This window comes from Acromyrmex echinatior, chromosome 4, assembly GCF_024713525.1.
Source record: "Acromyrmex echinatior isolate Ae372 chromosome 4, ASM2471352v2, whole genome shotgun sequence".
NCBI classification, from domain to species: Eukaryota; Metazoa; Arthropoda; class Insecta; order Hymenoptera; family Formicidae; genus Acromyrmex; species Acromyrmex echinatior.
This window is the reverse complement of record NC_141855.1, coordinates 15,606,229-15,629,454: the sequence shown is the minus strand read 5'-3', so window position 1 is coordinate 15,629,454 and position 23,226 is coordinate 15,606,229. Positions and strand designations below refer to the sequence as shown.

Genomic DNA, 23,226 nt, shown 5'->3' with positions numbered 1-23,226 from the left:
AAAGTGCATGTTGTATATAATAAATTTATTATCTATTAAATAAATAATTAATATTAGCGCGCGAAAATAAGACAGTTTTCTATGCAATATATATTTTATATGATAACAAGATAATTTTTTTAATCGAAATCGAATTTGCAAAAGTATCTTCCTTAAGATGTAAGCAACATGGCGGTTATATAGCTCGTGGTGCAAAAACGTCTCGCTGAGTGGATACCTGTTTCCTGTCTTCCGTCCAGAGAAAGTCTCGACGAATTTTTTGGCGCTTAGCCCAACGGAGAGATAAAAGGACAGGATGAGAGAGAGAAAGAGAGAGAGAGAGAGAGAGAGAGGGAGAAGGAGAAGGAAGCAGAGGAACCCCGAAGGAGGAATCAGCCGCGATGCGACGCGGCATGGAGCGGAGCGGCGCCTTGCGCAGAGCGCCGTAAATCCTGTTACATCGTGCCGACGAGGCGAGGAGAGCGGCGCAGGTGTTGCCGAGGTATCCTCGTTATTTATTGATTTACTTAATTCGGCCAAAGAGGACCGTGGGCCCCTCGGCGTTTGAAGAGAGCCGGCTCATTTCGTGATTAAAAGACGTTACGGACGCCTCGACGCAGCATGTGTGTGGCGGCGGGATTCTGCCTCCCCCTTCGTATATTTTCGTGCTTAACGGCTCTCGCCTTTCTCAGTTTATTGCTATTAGACGATGAAAAGGAAGAGAGAGAAGGAAGGAGAGAGAAGAGAGAGAGAGAGAGAGAGGGGGGAGGAGAAAAGGGCAAGGTGGCCATGGTGAGCAGACTTGTGATTCGGGAGAAGAAATCAACGCGAGAAATCGTCGAGATCAGCGGCAGGAAATCGAGGAAAAAATATAGCTCGTCTTGGACGCCGGTCGTAACTCTGCTAATATGATCGAATGTTTCGTGGGGAGACATCTGACTTTTTTCCAAATCATTGGGAGATCGTTCTGAAATTGCATGAATATATAAAAAGTATTTACCGTTTGAAGTGAGAGATTATTACAATCACAAATTTTTAAGAAATCATTTTTATTAATAAGAACATTAACATTAATAAAGACACGGAGAACGCAATATCCTCTCTCCTTCTCTCGCTCTTTCTATCCGTGTTTAATTATATTCGCAAAAAATAATTGTATCGCACATCACCATCGAGTGATCGAACGTGACGGGCGATGCACGGAATTTAAATATATTAAATATATAAGAAAACAAGATGCAACGAGGGTCGACCAGATGAAATTAAACTAATTTTTCCCGCCGTCGTAATTACGATTTACAATCCCCAATTTCAATTACGTCCCAATTAAGTCAGCAGTGAACTCACCGACGACGGCGCGGCTCGCTCGTTCGCTCGCGAGCGCCGCTCGAGCAGTTATATTTAAGTTTATTTCCTCGAGAAATCGCAGGTTATACGTTCACCTCGTTCGCGGAAAGTCATCGAACGAATTAACGCGCAGTGGACTTGGTTCATGGAATATTCCCTCGCGCCGATCGATCCGGCTCATCCGACTCCCATGGATCTGTGGATCATATCGGCGCACGTGATCGGCCTCGCCGCTGCTGGTCTACGTCATAAAAAGGTGCCAAACCGGTAAACACCCGGATCAGCATCGCCGTTTTAATACCACAAGAGGGAAGACACTTTTCGTATTCCGCTGCTCAACCGTGCCTGCAAATCCTGCAATCGACCGAGCTGGTTGTAATTAAAGAAAAAAGCGAGATCGGAGCTGACCGGTGCGTGCCGATTACTATTGCACGCCTGGAATCCACCTCCGTTCGTTCTCCATGAAAGATCTCATATTCTCGCTTTTTTTCCCAGTACGATACGAGGAAACTGATCCTCTTGAAAGTAATCTAGGTCGTTCTTAGCATAATTTGCTACGTGTTGTCGCGGTGTGCGAGCCGGGATGAAAGATTACCCGTATCTGTATTTTACCATTGCGAAAAATTTATTTCCCGAGAAAGTTATAAGCGAAATCGGAGCAACTAGAGATTTGAATAGAATTCAGTACTACTAGTATTTTACGATAGAATACATTATCGCTCTCAATTTTATTCTCACCGCGGGTTACAGATTTAATAGCTAAAAGGTTTTTAAATAGCTGTAAAAAAATTGTTCGGATACTGGTATTCACGCAGAATTCTCACATATGTTTCCGTATTCGTGTTATCCTATCCCTTCTTCTTACAAACCGGGCCTTGATATCCGAGAGGAGATTGAATATGGAAAGTGACGAGAGAAGTATCCGGATACGATGGGAGGGAAGATCAGAGCGCGATGGCCAAAAATATATATACACACACGTTATACGAGAAAATAAAAAATACTGTCCGCCGTGGTGGCTGGCGTGGAGAGGTAGAAATAGGAAGAAGAAGAGGGAGAAATAGTAGAGCCCGAGGAGCTCGTGAAGTCGTGAGTGGACGGGCCCGTCGGGCCCTTCGCCGCAGGGGGTCTCACACGTACGTGGCAACACACTCAGCTGAAAAACCAACATCGGCGCCGACAAATAACTACCCATATTATCCGATCTTGTAGGCTACCATCTCACCACGAGTCCTTTGTGAGAGGTCTCAGCGTTATGTATGACGTTGCGTCGTAGGAGCGTCTGGCGACGCGGGCCGGCGGGCCCCGGGCCCCGGGCCCCGGGCCCCGTGCCCGTGGCGGATGCGCCATGGTGAAATACCACGCCGCGCCGGTCGACATGTTTGACGAGTCAGCTCTTCCCTCTCTCTCTTGCCTTTGCCTTTTCTCTTGCCGTTTATCTCTGTGTTCATCTCGCACACACTATAACTAACTGTAAATCTGACTAATTACTGCAAGTAATTTCGATAAAACACCGTATTTTTTAATTTTTTCATAATTTTTTTCTGTAGAAATGGTATGATACGTCTGACAATGAGCGAGAATATTTCAATAGCTCGTTCAATAGCTTTTAACTTTACGTTCTAAAAAATTTAATTTATATAATACGATTATAAATTAATGTTCACTCATATATTTATATTCATCTTTCTAATGGTAACTTTAATAACTTTCAGTGGTTTCGTTGTGAATCATTTGTTTAATTTTTGCGTGAAAAGAGGATTGCGGTTATAGAGGATGTTAAAATTCTTCGAAGAAGAATGTCTCTCAAGGCGAGGCCGGCAACAGGCCCAAAGCGTTCTCGCTCGCGGTACCGACGCGGTAAATCAGGACAAATTGATCACAAATCAGTTCCTCCTACGCGATTCGACCAAGAATGAAAAGAGTACTAGTACAAGTTATACGTAAATAAGGAGTCTTGCGTCGCAAATCTTGTAGATTCTACATATTAAGAGGCACATAATACACATAGAGACTCTACATCTTGACTCATAAGAATTGAATTTTTATAAAAAAAGATACAATTTACCTCTGCGATCCTCTTTTTCATCTGAAATTTATTTCAGTGTCCAATATTAAAGACCAATTTATGCCCAGATTGGGTCCAGCATGTCGCGAATATCGAATTAACGCACGCGAGACGCGAGCAGTTTCGCTCGAGTCGTTGTAGTAGACGGTGGTGGATCTTAGCGCACTGTGAGCCTCTTTAAAAGACTGCACCTTAAGACGTTGCGTCGGTGCCCACAAACGCGCCGACAAACGTTGTCTGACTAGAAACTTCTCCTACCACCGACTACTACCGCACCGCAACCTTGCCTTCGTGTCCCCTTTGACACACACGTATACACGATCGCGTATGCGGCCTGTATTCGCCGAGCTCGTGTGAAGGTCCTTCGACGTCTGTACGGTTGGGTTATCGAATGGTTCCCTACTCGCAACGACCAGGTGCTAATCAGGATCGTTGAAAGAAGTTTATTCATGAGAGCCACTCTTGTTCTCTTGATTTGAATGACAGATATGAATTTCTTTTTACAATTAGTAGGAATCAGCTACTATCGCGATAACAGGGGCTTTATGCGGTACAGTAATCTGTTGATTGGAATTAACTATCGAAAGGACAGGCGCATATACATATATATATATATATATATATATATGTATATATATATATGTGTGCATAGCTGATTTCTACTAATTGTAAGAGAAATTCAGATCCGTCATTCAAATCAAGAGAACAAGAGTGGCGTATATAATATGGTGTATATATATATATATATATACACACACCCACACATACAGAGGTTAATTCCAGTAGCCTGATAGCTTGCAACAACCGAATGTCGCTGTCGAAATGTAGAAGGAACGCGAATAAATCCGTGAAACAAGGCGAGGTGGGCACGGGGAATGATGGTAGGAAAAAAATGACGAAAAATGCGAACTTCTCACCGCGGCCAGTGACAAAGGGCTGCTGTAAGTCGCCGCGGAAGATAAATCTCTCCGTCTCTGTTTCGCCGTCCCTCTACCCCTGTTCTTTCTCTTCCTCCTTCTTGCTCGCTCACTCTACTCGCCACTCTCTCTCGAATCTTCTCTGGGTGTTCCTCCTCCACAGCCGGGATCGGCGGGATCAAACTCCCTTCTGAGCAACCAAGCACCACGTTCTCTCCCTCTTCAGCTCTCATTTACACTAGGAGCGGGAGGATTTACTGGCCGTAGAATACAATGCGGACCTGTCCGTGTCCATCCACCGAGACCGGGAGCCATCCTCTAGTCGTGTACCTCTTCGTCGTGGCTATACATATCCGCCCTCTGGGCACGTCGCGGCACGGAAAAGACGAAGAGAGGAGGAAGAAACAGAGGGGAATGGGACCGGACTGTCGGAGTATTTTGCGCCTGGCCGAGTAGGTTCTGCGCGAGTGCTACTCGTGCGAAGGAAGTCGCGAAACAGATGGCCGCGATGCTCGTTTTCAAGATGCAAAATGACTGACCCATCTTTCAAAGATTTACAATTCTTCTACAATTTCTATTCCGGTGAGATAAATGACGTAAACGAGCCAAGATGAAATTCTATAATAAAATACGCGAAAAAAAGAGAATTCTGCAAATTGCGAAAGAGATCCTCGCGTTAACGCACGGTATGCGTATAATTTTTATTTTTTAAAGAATGCTGTAGATGCTGCAGATAATGTTGAAACGTGATTTAGCATTCACGAGAAAAACGAAGAACGGCCTCGACTTTCAAAGGCGGCCGATCTTTGTCATCGCGCCACTTCGGTATAAACTGGTTCGCGAGAGGAATTTGAGCCTCCCGTTGGCATAGAGACGACGTATAGAACAGTGAGCGATGTAGAAGAAACGTGATATCGACAGCGTCAATAATTAATACATTTCAATATAAGTTTCCGCCAAACGGATCGTTCATTCGGTCCAGTCGAACGACGGAGCCTCAATTTCTCGGATCAATGATCATTCTCGATCATCTTCGCGGACGTCAGATGTGCCAAGATGAACGTGTACCTAGATGATGGTGAATCCTCTTGAGAGCCGCACACACGCAGTCGACATCAGAGGCCAAAGCCGCCGGTCACTTTACATAGTTTAGAGTCGTGACACCTACCAGTGTCAATTAAGCGCGGCCATTGAAAGTGCAGACAATGTCCTTCATCGGGGATAAGACGGTGGAAATTTCTCGAGTATCTTAAGGGGGCTCATAAAGTCGTCTGTTTTACCGATTATTTATCAAATAAGTATTTTTCTAACTGTCTTCACAGATTTAAAAATCCTTTTCCATAATTAAAATATAAATGATAATGTAGTCCAAACCGGTTGACTTTATGCCAAAAACGAACAAAGTTGGAAAATGACAATTTTATTACCGACTTCTGATGTCGACTCGCAACAATATTTGTTTTATACTTTATACGTATAAAACAATTTTGATTTGGACTAGGGATTACATGAACAAATAACGTTGAGTTTTTAGAATTAAGTCTAGATACCTAATACGAAAGATTTTAGTTAGAAAATTTATACATATGTGTACGTGCAATATTGATGTGTAGTAAGTAGAGTGTAGTTAACGATATGTATGTAAATTATATAAATGTAAATGCTACTGAATCGATAAAACAAACGACTTTAGTATCTCCATAAAGATACTGGTCACAAGTATTAATTGTCGCAAGCTTTGTCAACAGTTTTAATAATTTGTTTTGTACATAATTGCGCACAAATTTTAAAGTCATAAGTTTTAATACGAATGTCTAGATTAATGTGAGAGTTAATACGTTCAAAAGCTTGCTAATACTTATTTTACTATTAAATATATCGATGTTTTTATATAAATATTATTAATATTCATTTACGCGTTGATTGTACCATTAATCACTGATTGATTAAAAAATACGTAAAGATCATTATTGCGTTTCCACATTTATACATATTGCTCTTCAACAGGTCTCGACTTTCTTAAATCATACACGCAATATTTCAGTGTCACTGAATCAAACGAAGATATGATTGAAATTAAATTCTTTATACAGTGTCATCTACAAATATACAAATCATCTACTCAAAAAATAAATTCTCAGTAATTCGATTTAACGGAATACTAATAATAATAAATCCATCAAAATTATAAACGTCTTAAACCTCCAGCATCATCCCAACATTTTCTATCGTAGTTTACGCTTTGGATCGTTGAAGGAAACAGCATATATTTTTTATGGTTCCGGACTACATAAAAATTTGAAAAAATTCTTCTACACTTGAGGAACCTTTAGCAATAAGTTTTTACTATATAATAAAATTTAATTTAATTTAATTTTTTTTAATTTGATTTATTGTCTATCAATAGTATTACAAACTATATATAATATTAGAAAGAAAGACGCAAAAGATAAGACATCATCATTGCTACTGCTTTGAAGCCTATTAGGAATGCATACATGAAAAACTAAGAATAAGAATAAAGTGCTGCGCAGAATATCGCATGATAATTATAGATGAAATTAACAGTACTGCACGAATACTCAAAATACGTAGACAAAAATACAACGTCAAATAAAATGATAATAAAATAAGATAACAATGAAATAAAATAAAATAAAATAAACTGAAAATGACATAAATATAAAATAAAATGACATAGAACAAGAGGCGGAGAGATAGCGCTATCATGAGCAAAGTTACTAGCTAGAGGCAATGACTAGAGGAAATAAAATTGGTAGTCGCGGCACAAAAAGAAGGTAAACAGACTGGATTTTGTTTATTTTTTACATACTGAAATCTGAATTTTTGAGAAAACCTGATATTGACTGTGCTTAAAAGGCACAAAGTGATGCTGGAGGCACACTTTAATTTCATTCAACCTTCGAGTCAATATTTATTGTTTGATGAGAACATTTCTACATTGTCAGAAATCCAGTCTTTCTTTAATAAACACCTATTGAGTTTCGACCAAAATATTTTTATATTTTAATCCACTTATATAACTCTTTTCTCTCTCTCTCTCTCTCTCTCTCCTTCCTCCCCTCTCTGCCTCTCTCTGTCGTCTCAAAATTATATTCTATAACAGGTTAATAGCTCTGGAATTTTAATTAAGTAGTTTGATTAAGTTCCATTTGATATAGTATATGTAGGTATACATTACTAGAAAATTATGTGAAACTCAAAAATGAGTTATAAAATTCCGTTCTGTGATAACATCATAATTTTTTAATAAATAGTAAAATTTTAATAAATAATAAAATATTGATGAATAGTGCACATAAGCGAGATTTTCATTTCTGCATTATTAAATAAGAGAATATTATTAAAAAATTAAATAAAATTCAATAAATAAAAGGTTTCACGTTGCCAGAGCTACCTATACAGAGCATTAAGGCACGCCGTCGATCTCTGCGATCGATAATCATCTTCGACAGGTTGACTATCCTGGCAGAAATCAGAAGATCACGCAGCTCATCGAAGACTTCAGAAGACGAAAGCCGACCACTTTGCATAGTTTAGTGCGGCGACACCTCCCGGTGTCAATTAAATCCTCGTCGCTATCAGGCTGCCAAGTGGACCGCGCGGCGCAACTCGTCGAAACTTGGAGGATTCTAATTCCCTCGAGGACACGGACCCCACGACTGGACCGGCAACGCCGGATTGTGTCCATTGGCCGATCAAAGACGGCCACCGTGCATTTCGATTGCTTCCTAATCTCTCTCATTCCCGAGGAAGTTGAGACTTCTCGAGAATCAAGTCCGCGTGATCTTTTTCTCTATCTTTGCCTCTTCGTTTGTATTCGCGAGACTTTGGCTTTTAATTGATGTCGTTTAGAGAGAAGTTTTGCATTATGCAAAAAGCGAAAGCGCCACATACACAGAAGTGATGCATTATTGTTACAGATAATGCAACGATTGTCGTAATGTATCGAAATGTTGTGATTAAACTCGTATCAAATTTTTACTTAAAAAAAGACATTCGGTAGCTGCAAAATTAATGTATCTTTTATATATATATAAAATGTAAGTTCCAAACGAATAGATATCAAAAGAAGGAATTTCTGATTACGAGAGCACGTGACAAATACTTTGATATATCCGGTTGAAACGACCGAGAAATTACGCATTTGTAAAAGTTCTCGGAGCACTTCCCACTTGGCTTTCATGGAAAAATGGCTCGGGTGAGAATCTAGACAAAGATACCGGGTCCTCTCTATAGCAAGCCCCGAGGTCCTAGGCGAACCAATTTGTATGCTGATGGCTATCTCCATGGAGAATAATTTATAAACGATATTAAACGGAGCTTTTTTAGCGGAACACGCCACATTGCTTGATACCGACTAATCCTTCTTTCTCCCCTCGCTGCTTCCCTCGTCCCTTAAGATTCAATTGTATGACATGCGGTAAAGCCTTAAAACCTGTACTCTATTAATGCAATCTGTTATGGCTACAGCGACAGCACAGCTACTAAAATTGATACTATGTAAATTTAAATATCTTCTTCATTGAAAAGCAATAAGCAATCGATTTCGCAATACGAGAGCAAAATGATTGAGTTTGATCGAATATTTCTCTTCCGGGTTAGGCACATTATAAGATATGAATAATTTAATGCGCATAAGAATATCACATTAATATAATTGCCTAAGGTTCTTTATTACACGTAACATTATGTATAGATCTGATCACCCTGACGCTGCGTAAGACACATTGCCTTCGTGATCGCGTCGATTACTCGCGAGCTCGTTAACAGCGTTCTGATGAAATCGAGAAGCAGGATCTTAAAAAAATCAGACGTTGTGTGATAATGTGCCTTTCGCCTTTTCTCTTCGTTCATTAATCTTTTCACTGCCTGTATATGTACATATATGCATTGCGATTGTGCATCAAGTATGAATGATGCTTTTATAAATATAACTTCGAGATTTTGATGGATCAATGAATTAGATTGAACGGAAGCAATCCCACAATACATAACCAAGTATCCTAACACGTTTGTAGCACGCAGGAAGTTGCTACTTTAATTGTTCACGGGAATTAATTGACTCTTAATTCTCTCATAAATCCATTACCATTCGTCCTATCGTGCGTGACTTTTACTGTCGCGACACAAATGTGTGTTATGACTCTATAAAACGCAATATTCAGCATCGTGAATCAACTTATTATTGTAATACAGTCATTCGTATTCGTGTTCGGCTTGCTGCCGAGCGACTCTCCTCGCTGATGCGATTTAGCATATTGCGACACGAAAGCCTCTTCGATTATCATCGTGAAATAGAGTTGCCGTCGCTGCGATCGCCCTTTTTGTCTTCACTCTACTTAATTTTGCTTCTTTTTTATTAATTTACTCATCGTTCGACGAAAGCGGTTACGTGACACGAAAGTCGCCGCAAAATGCGAGCATCCCAAATTACTGAAATAATCGAGAAATCATAATCGGTCTCCGTTTCTGGCAACGACATTACCAGGAATTATAGACACGTGGCTGACAAAAGGAATTTTTCTCACCATTAATTCATTTTCTTTGAACGAGCATTCGAGGAAAACACAACCATACGTATAGTTCGAAAGCCACGATGAAAAACTTTGAAATTAATTTTTTCCATGTGCCAGCATTCTGCGCCAAATATATATTTTATAAAAATAATTAAATTTAGAACGTAATAATACAGTTTCTAACAATTTTACTCTGTTATCAGCATTTCGGCATTCCGTTTTTATTTTTATTTACTTAATCATGACTTTCCGAGTGCGAAAACTGACTTTCTGCGAAATATTATGATTATTCGCACTTGGGAGTTACGTCGCACTTGGGATACGTAAAAGCGACAACAGTTTTGAGTTACGAAATGTGACGAAACTTATGCACGGCCTAATTACCTATGTAATACCCCTAATTGTCTCGCTGTAAGGAATTCTTAATTTGCTTGCTTCAAACGAGGCCGTACTCATTAACTTTTTATCTACGTAATCATCGGAATTTACCTTTGCACCGTGGCATAACGGAAATGCGAATTCATCGGGGAAACCATTCATTAAAAAAAAAAAGATGCATGCCACTAATTACGTCGATATCTCATCAATTTGTACTGTTCCTAGAACACGATGTTCTCGTGTAACACAATTGTCAAGAGTCTGATATAGCTACATAAGTTTTTCGAAAAAAATATCGAGATTACTTGAATAAAAATATAAATTTTATCGTATAAATTTTGTAATTTTTTTGGTAAATTCATAAAATATGAACTTATAGTAATAGTCAAAGCAGACAGACGTACCAAAATTCTTGTTCTTTTTTATTAAATTTATATGTACTTCCTTATACGTAATTCAAAATGTTCACGCTGCCCCTCATATTTTCATTACTTTATTTTGCGGTCGAGAAAGAGCACATCGTCGTATCTTCACACGAGCAAATGGTAATTATTACAATCGTCCGACCGATCGGTCGAAAGATTAAAATTCCTGCGCCACCGAAGTTCTGGCGTTCTTGCGCGCTTATTTTCTGGCAAAAAACGAAAACGGTTTCTTTCATTAAAGAGGCGGCGGAATCAAAAGTTTCTTCGTTAAACCGCGTATAAGACGCATATCAGCAGATTGGTTACATTCGTACACAAACAACGTCTGTTTAATGCTAATTATTCGGCTACACGGAATAGCCTCTACATGATGACTATTTCGAATGAAACAGCCGATTTCCTACAACGGTAACAAAGCGAAATTACTATTCCTGACTTATTTGCTTATTGTTAGAATTAGTGTCAAAGTTATTAACGGACAATGTGTACAAAGGTATTAAAAATTTATGTTAAGAAACGTTTTATCCAATAGACGCAACTGACGTTTCGTGTGGAGTGTAAAGGAGAAAATTGCACGGAAGTTGATAAGCGCACTGCCAATAAGCGAACAGCGCAAAGTGCGGATCAGTTCGTTAAGGAATAACATTGTGGCTCTATTTTGCGCAGATACCCACGCGCGCGATATAACTGTGCAACGATAAGTTCATCGTGCAATTAAATTTATTTATTAATCGGAGCGTGAGAAATGAGAGTATACACAGTGTTGTATTTTTAAATTAATATATATATATATATATATATATATATATATATATATATATAATTCTTAATCACGTGGATTTTGCGAAGGATTTTGATGACGGGACAAAGTTGGAAATGGAGTTGGGGCGGAGGACAAAGAATCTAAGGAGTGTACAATATACAATACAAGTCACGGAATATCACGATTCTCGTGTTAAGAAGTTAAATTAAATATTAAGTTTTTGACGCGTGTGGCCCATGTCTGGATCACTCGGTCTTCCTTTAATTTCTTTTTCGTTTTTTTTTTGATGATCATTTTTTTTTATTGCTTTTTCTATTTTCTCGTCGATGATGCTCGCGTCGCTTCGAGCACAAGACCGTGCGTACGCTCCGAAGGAAGCCACGAAAATTATGCGAGGGATTGAGCAAATTCCCGAAGATTCAAGGAAATTAAGACGCGATTTCGATCGGGCGATAGTCTTTGACTGTAGCTATGTCTTAAAATTCCGAAAGACAACGGACTTGTCGATCGTAATCAACAAACAATCGAATTAAATTGAAGGAGCAGATGGACGAAGAAAATATTTCGACATAATGACGACTCGTGACAGGTTTTAGCGTTAAGTTAAATTAAAATTCGCATTAATGTGATTTAATATTGTACATGGACTCTTCGTGTCCGCAAGCTAACTGCACTAAGAACCATCACAGCACTAAATTGATAATACATTTTACTTATTGATACGTATGATACAATAGAGAATAACATTTATCCATACAAATAACTTAACGTGCGTAAGAATGTGACAAGCCTTCTTCATCCACTTGCCTGTTCAATTGCATATCTGTACATATCGATCAGTTTCTACTTCCGCACCGGAACATTGGCTCGTTTTCATACTGTACGTTTAGCGCTAAATATGGCATTTTCCAACTCACATTTGCATCGATTGAGTTTTTCATGTAAGTGAAATTCGAGACCGAGGGAACCATATTTAGCGCTGAATATAAACAAGTTGGAATAAAAGTAAATATATGTACAACGTTCGCCAGTCATGTCTGAACAGGATTCATTAAAATCAACACGCGTAAACGAATTATGGGTTCTGCGTAATCAGTAACAAGTAAATAAAGTAATAAAGATTTATGGAAAATATTTCTCTCGCCATTTTTAAAGGCGATTTTGTTATATCACTATGACAAAAGTTCTCCGATCAACATATTAATTAAATAAAAAAATCTGTATGCCATTCCGTTGATCAGATTATAGAATAGGCTTCTCGCTTAAAGTATGATGAACAATAATCGTCGGACCCGTTCGATAACACGATTCTAAAGTGACCTACGATTTTTGAACAATTCATTTTTGAATCGCTCAAAAATTTTCTCGTCGCGAATTTTGCACTGAGTCAAAGTGCCTGCCAATAGTGATTTTTACTTATGGAAGTCTTGGCCGACCGCAAAAGTTTAGAACAGCCGAACCGATTAGTTTCATCCGCGATAGTTATACTCACAGCTCTGCTCGATTATTGCTTTCAGATTTCAGAACACTTCGCTCCCTTGTAATCGATTCGGATGTATGTATATAGACATATTAGTACAACGACGAGGCTAGTCCGCTTATAACGGGTATCGCAAAATGGAGCAAAGCTGATTAGGCCTTTGAAAAAAGTCAACGTGTGATATATATCTCTCGTTTTAGTCGATATATTCAAATATTATAGATGTTCAATAATCAAAATGTCATATCACATTCTATTCATGTTTTTGCATCCTGTTTCTATAAAAACCAAAATCAATGTCAATTGGCTATCTAAATATATATTATATTAAATATATATTTAATGTTATATACTATATATATTTAATATATGTATATTAAAAGTTAATACGCACTCTAAGAAGTTTGAAATACTTTGATTCTTGATAAATACTATAGAAATATCAGCCATGTGAAATTGATTATTTTTATATGTTTACTAAATAATATATCATGATTCAATAGTAGTATTCGATATTTTATTCAACTGATTTATTTCATATAGTCGTTGAAGACTTACCTTTTTTGCAATTATTGAACAACGGCAACAAATTATTTGTAAACGAGAGATCAACTTAGATGTTCCACTCGTGCCTTTCTCATTTTACGATACTCGACGCTACAGGATCGAAAACGCGTATAGGAAACGTAACAGGGATTAGTCGAATTACGATAAAATGCTTTAGAATACGAGTAAGAAGCCGATCATCGATTGCACAATGAGATGATCGATGTTAAACGCCAAGGTGTATTGCGTCAGGTAGCGAGTCGATCTTTCGATTGTCCCTGCGATCGTGCAACGTGCGGACGTGCAGCGCATTCGTATTATCGCAGTGCGTGCAAACGATAACGGCCTCCCATTCTCGGACATCACGGGAGAATCCCATTCTCGGAGACGTTCCTTAAAAAAAAAAAAGAAAAGAAAAGAGGAAAAAAAACACGTTACGTTCTCCCGCGGACATTGCGCGATTTCGCCTTAATAAATCACCGTTATCTCCCATCCCGGACGTCAGGTTTTTCTCTTTAGACCGCCTCTATTGTGTTACGTGCAGCATTCGCGATAGCGAATCCCTCTGTTCCCTAAAGTGACTCGCGTGAGTTGATTGCGAATTTACTCGACATTTTTATTACACGTTTAATAATTATTTACACCGATCGCCACTATTTTATACAAATTGCAGGTCGGCTCGGATTTTTAGTCAGCGCGGTAAGATTCCGATCGCATGCTATAATTCGGTAATCGAGAGTCTTGAGCAACTACCGTAAAATAAAATCTCGATTTGCCTCATTTTTCAAATTAAAAAGAAATTTTAAAGAAATAAATTCAACTTGTAACGTTATGTGAAATACTTTATAACAATGTAAAAATAAAATATCATTTTTAACAAGTCTCGTTTCTCAATAATTATGAAACAGAAAAATATTGTCAATTGCAAGCTCGACGTACTCCAATCTACTAATAAAAAGGAAATGATGAGCTTCTTCCTCATAAAAGAAATTAAAAAAGTAAAAGACATTAAAAAGAAAGAAGATATGTGTGATTTGTCGTGCGTGACGTTCGAGTAAACAAATAAAAAGCTGATCACCTACCGCTTTATTTTACCGACGCAATGGTTTTATCTTTCGACGCACGGTCAAAGGACGCGAGTCTCCGGGCGACGTGGAATTTCGAGAATGAAAGGATTCGAGAGTGACACTATTCCTCGGTGAACCAATCAGCGGTTTATGCCACGTCGCGCTGTGTTTCTCTATGGATCGTCGATTCGGGCCCCGAAATTCTTCGGATTTGGGATTTTCTTTTTTTCTTTGCGTTTTTGAGGCATAAATCGGGCATCGTGCGTTTATGCGTTTACGTCTCTCTAATCGTTATAATGTAATATTTAATAATTAGTACAGAGAGATGTTATTTATATTTATAATATAATATTTATATATAATATATATATATATATATATATAATATCACTAGGGTACATATGTACAGGGACTGCAAATAGTAGGAGGTGCTCTTATATTGCAATATCGTTCTCTGTTCCTTTAAGACTTAACGTACACAGGTAGAACGTAGACTCACACGGGACACAGGTACGCGCTCGTAGACTCTTACCCTTTTTTTCGTTCTCTCTCTCATACACACATACACACATTCATTTTTTCCTCATCGCATTCATTCTCGCGTCTCACCTAATTTACATCAACGCGCGATCGGCGCAGCATTCATCGAGAGTCCAACGCATTCCGCCTCGCGGTCCTAACAGAGATCCCACACACTCCTAATGCGCGCGCGATATCATACTCTCACGTAGGTTTATTTACAGATACAGGAAACACGCGGGACTCCTTGTTCAGTCCCGAAAGCACGAAGGGCGCCGCACTCGCTCGCGAAAACGACTTTTCGAGTCGCGGCGCCACTCCGGAAATAAAATTGCACTTTGTAGTATAAGAGTCTGGCCTTCCTCACACTCATCTGGTACGGCCAGGACCCCCGAATAGGACGAGGAAGAGAGAGGGAGAACCGAATGCCGACAAGCGAACGTTCCCGCCGCTACGACGGCTCCGACGTGGAGTCCGGCTCCCTCTCGTCGGCGGAAAGGTCCTCCGGGTCGCCGCCGGATTCGTCGGCGCAATCCTCGTTCTCATCTTCATCAGGGTCATCGTCCTTGGTGCTGCTCACAGGTTCGTTCTCCTGTCACGGACTCCCTCCGCCAGCGTCGTCGCCCCGATGTCCGGGCGTCAGACTCGGACTTCTCCTTCTCTTCTCCTGCAAGCCATTCACCATGTTCTCGATGGATTTGAGCTCACCGGCGGAGCTGGGCGTCGTCGAGATGAGGGCACCGCCACCAGTGGGTGTCGGCGAATCGGTTGGCGGCCTCGGCGGCGGTGATCTTGGACTCAGGGTTCTGCTTCCGGGGGTCACGGTCTCGAATGCCGAGCCATGCGAGGGCGCCGGGAGTGTATAGGGCGCGAATCTGTGTCCCTTGAGCTGATGCAGGGGACTCGCTAGGGGATGAGGATAGTGTGCAAAGAGGGGATGCTGGGCCGCCAAGGCCAGCTGGGCGTTAAACAGCATACCGGGGGTGACACCGCCGTGGAGTCCAAGAGGAGTGGGTGGTATCAGGGGACCGGGACCGGGATAGAGTCCGGGCACTGGCGGGTACAGATACGGCAAAAGAGGCGGATGAAGCGGTGGTCCGACCGAGACATCCGGCCGTGGACCTTCAGAGCCCGTTGGGCCTGGCCCGCCACCGCTCTCAGACCCGGACGATTCGCTGCCCTCGCCTCGTTCGCTCGTTCGATCGTCTCTCTCGCGAGAGTGTTCTCGTTCCCGGTGGTGATGGGCTGGGTGCGGGGTATCGGGTCCAACCACATCCAGCAGCTTGTCCTCGTCGTCCATGAGGTCGGTGGCGGAATTGGACGAACGCCGCTTGTCCGGAGATGCTGGTCCACCCGCTGTCAAACGGGAACCGCCGCCCGATACTGTCAATAGCGCCTGCCTTCTGCAACAACGACGCGGAGTTAGCAATCTTGTGAGGTTCGCGCGTTACGTTCATTTTCCACTCTTAATTACTTCTCCCGAGAAATCTTCGTGAAAAATAAGTTGTACGTTAAGACAAATAAACTCGACGTTGTCGCAACGCGGTGTTACAAAGAACCTCGTTGCCTTTGTGTTTCCAGATTGATTATTGATTTATGGAAAGGCGTGGTTAGCGAGTTATCAATCGTTAGCAGAGCTACACGGCCACCGGATAAATGGGTTCCGCCTATTTCGATATGATTTATCGACGTTCGCAAAGCTGACAATCTTTCGAGACGCGCGAATACCTATTGATTATGGCACACTGTAATTGGTTCTGAGAGTATAACGAGAGGGCCGGTGATAAAGTCACTTCCCTTCTTGGCAGTGGCAATTTCGACGTTAAATCGTTCACGCTGGATCTCGATGTGGTTTTGTTAGTATATCCTATGCGTATGTCTCAATCGAAAAATTGCGAGGACGACGAGCGAGTAAAAGGATCTTCATCCGGAAGATTGCGAGAACTAATCGTGGTTTCTATCTATATACGTACAATTAGCGCAATATCTCGAGGATATCCTTGATGTGTGCTAATTGATTTATTGGCGAATTGATATTCAGCATAAAAAAGAACTGAAATTGCAAATAGACTGATTGTGAGTCGCGATAATGTTTATTCTGAAAAAAATTGCATCAAACTATTGCAATCATATAAAGAAGTATAACAAAGTCAGAATAATAATTGATCGTAACATATACAATATACGTATATCGATATTAATTAATAATAAGTAGAAAGAAAGACTCTATTAGTGAGAGTTAAACGCGGTTCTCATGCATAAAATAAAACGATTAACGCGGTTAATTTATGATTCAAATTATGTATCTTTAATAAACTGTAATATTAATTCTATTTAATTCTCATTAACTCTTCTTTCTAATTATTGTTTTTTAAATTTGAGCCTTATTATTTTTTTTTGGTCAATATTCATCGTTTATCAAACTATAACAATTTCAATTCGTAATATGGAACACAGATGCGATGCAAGTTCTATCAAAGACAAACACGCCTACATTGATAAATATTAATGTGCGATTTTTGTGAAATATTTTCACGCAGAATGTGCGTAAATGTTATCTCAAAATCACGATCATGATTAGTTGAATGAGAATCTATGAAAATCTTATAGCAGCGCCGATATTCACGCGAATGAAATATCGTCGACTCGACAACGACATGCATCGATCGTTGCGCGTGCGAGGAGAACAAGAGGCGATCAATGCGATCGCGATTCCGGGAGACAGAGAGGTGAGGTATTTATTGTGTCGAAGAAAATCAAAAGGCCCCGACGAGCCTGAGCGCGGAGCAGAGCCCAGCGTCGCGTCGGCGCGATGCAATAAACGAAGCCCAGGGATTTATGTGAGCGTCGGTAGCTGTATTGCCTGGAGGCGCGGCCGTGGTATTAGATTAATTATCTTAATTGCGCCTTCAACGCCTTTCCTATGCGGCAAGTGTCTAACGTTCGCTCGCTCGCTCGCGCGTTGCCTTCACGTGCGCTTAACTTTATGCCACTCGCGGCTATTTGCACTTATAAACAGACGAGCGAGAGCTCGTGTGCTGCAATTCGCGCCTCTGTGTGCGTGCGTACTTGCAAGCGGCTCGTATAAATGAGCGGCGTGTCGATAGAACCCTCAAGATATACGCGCGCGGCACGATTACATTGCGCGACGCAGAGAATATTTTTTTTTTTTTTTTTTTTTCCGTGAATCGCGAGCTTATAGATGCGCGGAATCGAGAGTGATTTATCGCGCTGACGTCGGGGCCGCCTGCACACCCGAGTCGGAGTCACGATCATTTTTCATCGATGCTGTGGCGATACCGTATCGATTCACGACACACTGATCTATTCGCTGACTCCCCAGGGCAACGTGTTTCTTTCGCCCGATCTTCGCGAAGCTCGCGTAATCTTGGCTCACGATTTATCGAGTTGCGTTACACACGGATAGCCTTTTACATAAGAGAAATCGAGCGCGGAAATCGTGTCGCGCGGATGATCATGATTTCTGATTAATTTACGTTAATTAATTCTTTTTATTCGTTCAGCTTATTTCTAAAATTAATTAAAATACAGAAGCAAAGAAAGGAAAAGATTGTCAATCGGTGAATCGAACGATTCTCTCAAATCTTTCCGAACGTCCCCCGAATGCCCTAAGAAAGAAAGAGAGGAGATGGGTTGTTCGAGGAAAAGAGAGAGGACGGATGGTAAAAACCCTACCAGTCCAGGACGAAGAGGGACGTATACACGTACCTTGCTCGAAAGTTCTATACCGAGTGCACGGATTATTGATTTGGCGTACTCTCGCACTTATGTATAGAAACCAGAGAGCCTGTACACCCTTTCGGGACTGCAACGAGTGCATGTCACGGATGCATCCACGAGAAGGAGCGTGCGCGAAGCGGATGCACCTCGGGCGAGCGAGCGAGCAAAAGCGCACGTTTCTGTGTTGGTGAACTGATCGCATTACATGGTATTAAGACACCGGTAAGCCTCTCGTTGTGCGAATGGCTATAGCCGAGACTTACACGAGGTTTAGGTTTGTTCTGCCTGCACGAGACGATGCATTAGATTTGCCCCAGCCCTCTTGCCTTTCCCGCGCCTCCATAACCCCGGCCCGTCATTCGACTCGATTGTCGACGGTAACGTACCATCGAGTTTCCTTTGCGTGATTAGGAGCGTTCCAGGAAATTTTGTTCGAGCCCGCTGAAAGGATCCGTGTGCGCCAATTAATTCTGTATTAGGTTGCGGAATCGAGTATTTCGATTTGGTGCGATTATGGGAGGAATTGCAGAGGTCTCGGAAAGCTTATAGCTTATATCGTTGTCTAAAAGAATGACTTCGTGGGAAAGATAAACCTTCCATTCACCAACATATCTTCGCAAATATGTGATCGAGTAAATTAGCAAATGACAGTTTGGTCATAAATGAAAATAGAGAAATTGCAAGATTGTACGATAAGAAATACGACTGTTGATTATATCGAAAAATAAGGAGATTTAAACTGTTAGTTGTGTGTCATCCATGATGTTTTTAATATTATCCAGATATAACATATAAGATCAATAAAAATCGGGGATGAAGCCTAGTTTGGCTGTAATTATATGTATCTAATAAGAACGCTTTGTTGTAATATCGAAGAATGATTTATGCTCTGCGGATAATTAACTGCAAAAGTTAAGTGAAATTCGACGGCTTCATCCAGATTTCTCGGCACGCCTTGCTTGGTTTGCTTATTAATCAGAAGACGTTTGCGATACGTAACCAATCGCGAAAATTAATCTCCCCCGGAGACAATGGTAAACGTAACAGCTATTAATTTAATATCTGCGCTAATGGACCGCCAGGAAATATACATACATTACTCGTGTTGTACTGTACGTATTAACGCACGATCGTGGGAGTTTCACGAGCGAACGGGTTAATCCGCACACCACGCATATCGCTAAATACGATCTTTCCGCGGTGTGTATGATGATAAATGACGTGACAACTCGCCGCACTGGAGCGGTTCCTTCCTTCTTTTTCTCCCTCCTTTTTTTTTCCTTTTTTTCTTTTTTAAAGCGGCGTAGCGAATCAACTCGTCACGCTCGAGTGGCGTTACATCTCGTGACGAAACGCCGCGTCGCGCGTTGTTAAAAAATTAACGAAACAATGCGCCGGCTGTCAGGGTCGTTTAACTCTATCGCGTATCGAGTACAGTGATTTTATTTGAGTATAGTCACGCAGTTACTTTATATCTCTCTATACTAATCGAGGGATATTTCGCTTAAATTATCACGTAGCGATTAAATTCCGATAAGAGAGCCTGTCTTAGCTACATATATATTCACGGTTACATAGCATCTTCCCTATTTTTTTAGTCTACTTACTTTTTCTTAGCTCTCAATTAACTCTCCGCAGACTACCTTGAACTTTATCACTTAAATCACTTGGATCGCTGAGAGACAATTGTGTTTTTCAAAGGGCTTGAAAAAAATCTGAGAAAATAGTGCACTCCCATAGAGTACAGACTTCCAAGAAATGTCCTAAAGAGTTCTAAGAACAATTCTATCCCTCGGATAAAGTATGCTGTGTGGGCTTTTTCAAGTCCTATTTATAAGAATATGATTGTATACAATTATATAACTCTATGCAACCAAAGATATATATAAAAAAAAAAAAAAATAACCCATGGGATCGAGGAAAGAGATTTCGCGCTTACATTAGAAGATCGAAGCTCTCGAAGCGCAGTCTTTGTACAGCCACAAAACGATCTGTAGGACCAATATAAAATTCAAAGCCGTCAAGAGTGGCACCCTCCACGTTAACGATAGCGCCGCCCCTGAGCATCAGTATGCTAATCCGATGATTGGCTATGTTCCAACCCCGATCCCTCTCTCACTGTGCCACTCTCTTTCTCTCGCGGTCTCTTTCTGCTGGTGTTTCTCTGCCCGTGCCCTGTCTCTTTCTCTCTTTCCGGTTTCCCTGTGGCTTCCTGATGGCATCCAACCACCCTTAACCGAAACCATAAGCCAAAACTAACCCTTATTCTAATTAGGCGGTGCCGCGGCGACGCGCCCCCTGCTTTGCATATTTTCTCGATTAACCTGGCCCTTTCTTTATCCGCTCGACGTCGCAGACTGCCGCAATTTTCCGAAAATTTTCTGACCCGTGGCTTGCATCACTTTTTTTTTCGTCTTCTCGCGTAATATACCTAATGCGTTTCTCAATACGAGACATGCCGACATCATAGACAGAATATTTTCTTTCGTTAAAAAAATCATAAGAATTGTTAAATGATATAAGAAGAAACAGCTTAAAATTGTTATGCATAGCGACTTGATTTCATCAAAATCTACTTCGAGTTTTCCCGCGACCTATTGGATTGGAAATGAGTTTCCATAGCAGCCTGGTCCACGGCAACGACGAACGACACACAGCATCCCCTCCGAGAGATTGTTCGCTGACATAAGCTCATAAACCCGCAATATTGAATATAAATGGACGGCACTGCCGGCGATGCGGAGTGCAAATGAGCCCTGTGAAACCAACCCTTAGCTCAGGGGGTGACCCTAAGGTCGGCATAATAGCGCCGATCGAGGGGAAGCTCGAAAGGTCTACGATCAATTAGGTCGACCCCGAAGACAGATTCGCGCTCTTTGCTCATCACAAAACGCGATTCAAAGAGAGGGTACGTCTGCTTTGCATTTAGGGTAGTTTTTAATCCGTTGTACATTAACGTAGATTCCGAGTCGTACGATCTTCATCATAGGATACTCGCTAAAGATAACTTAGTTTACTAATTTTTTTTAATTCTTTCCTGATTATAAGTATTATATGATTTTCAGAAATTTTCATAAATAAACCTCTCATGAAACTGTTACAGAGCGAACTAAAACTAAATAACTCTTTTAGAAACACACATACATATATAGGAAAATATTTGTATATTTCGACGTAGGTTCGAGGTTGTTTTAATTTCGTAAAAGTTTGTTTTAATTTCAGGAAAGTGTTAAAAAATATACCGCGTTTGTATAGTGCAGTTTTGAAAGCGATACTCACTTTTTCTCGCGCTTCCCCGCACCAGTATCTCGAAATCCTTTCGCAAAGGGGTTGTTATCGATCTTCAGTTGGGTAATCTGCAAACAAAATAAATATATTTGAACATGGATTAAAAACAAGTTTGCAAATTAAACAATCTTTCGTTATAAGTCGGATTTAATAGACCTGTAGACTCTTGAGCTAATATACTTTTTCGCTTTACTTCTTATACCGAGAAGGCGCGATAATTAAGATAGGAGTGTATTAGCCGAGTATATAACCGACCTACCAAAAATCTATACAAGGCCCGGTCTCTTCTTATGGCCACGTGCGTGTAAGCAATTCATTCACTGAAAATAATGCGTACCGAGAAGATGTTATTCCACGAAATGATTCTCGCATCCATGACTTTATCAAGGCACAAGAACGCGGAGAAATATTAATTAACAGAAGGTCAGAAACCAAAACGGCCCGCTCTGTCAGATCGTAACGCGAGATTGTTCCTTTCTAATGAATTCTCGCCGCCGCGTGTGAGCTTTACATTTCCTCTGCGATAAGATGATGAATTTTTGACATATAAAAAAAAACGGATTATATTTCTGCGCTTAGTCTACAGCAGTTTTAAACATTAGAAAGTAACCAAGTCTACGTTCTTCAATTTCCCCGAAAAATTGCATTTTAATGTTTCGAAATTAATTTAAATCTCTTTTACATATGGATGTGTTTGAGTAATTCAGGGGTCACTTACCTTTTCATTTTGATAGGCCGTCACGGCAATGAATTCCGTCTCCTTAAAAACATAACTCCTGAATGTCGAATACGGAAGTTTCAGGATATCATTGGCTCGCACGAGGTGAAACCTCGGCTGATACTTGTGCATCGAGTTCAGTATCGTCTGCAATAAGAAAGGGATCATACATTGGGACAGATTGTTTTAGGTTAGCATTGGCAAAGAACGTTTGCAATTATTTCGCTTCTCTCATACTGTCGGACCAATTACTCGATGATGCTATCAATTATATATGCAATGGATAATTTTAGAGTCAAGTCAAGACAAGAGAAAATACAACACGAATCAAGTACATTTCTCTACACTTTTTCAAATGTCGAGTTTTATACGAAGTGGAATTCTTTTCGTTCTCATGAACAACATGTTCGAAGCGTTCCATTTAGCGAGCACACAAGTCGCGGAAGACTC

At 40.7% G+C, this 23,226-nt stretch overlaps 1 protein-coding gene across 7 annotated transcripts in view; it reads right to left on the bottom strand.

The window, feature by feature from the left end:
* Positions 1-3,059: 3,059 nt before the first annotated feature.
* The window catches only part of bi (T-box transcription factor bifid), a 103,428-nt gene continuing 83,261 nt past the window's right edge, over positions 3,060-23,226 (bottom strand). For 6 of the 7 annotated variants that reach the window (XM_087405795.1, XM_087405797.1, XM_087405792.1 and 3 more), the window contains 3 exons: positions 22,777-22,923; positions 22,050-22,126; positions 3,060-16,432 (listed from right to left, as the gene is read on the bottom strand). In XM_087405795.1, coding sequence (XP_087261921.1) covers positions 15,625-16,432; positions 22,050-22,126; positions 22,777-22,923 — 1,032 coding nt within the window. In that variant the 3' untranslated portion in view covers positions 3,060-15,624. The remainder of the gene's footprint in view (positions 16,433-22,049; positions 22,127-22,776; positions 22,924-23,226) is intronic. The other variant, XM_087405793.1, reaches the window with a different exon arrangement.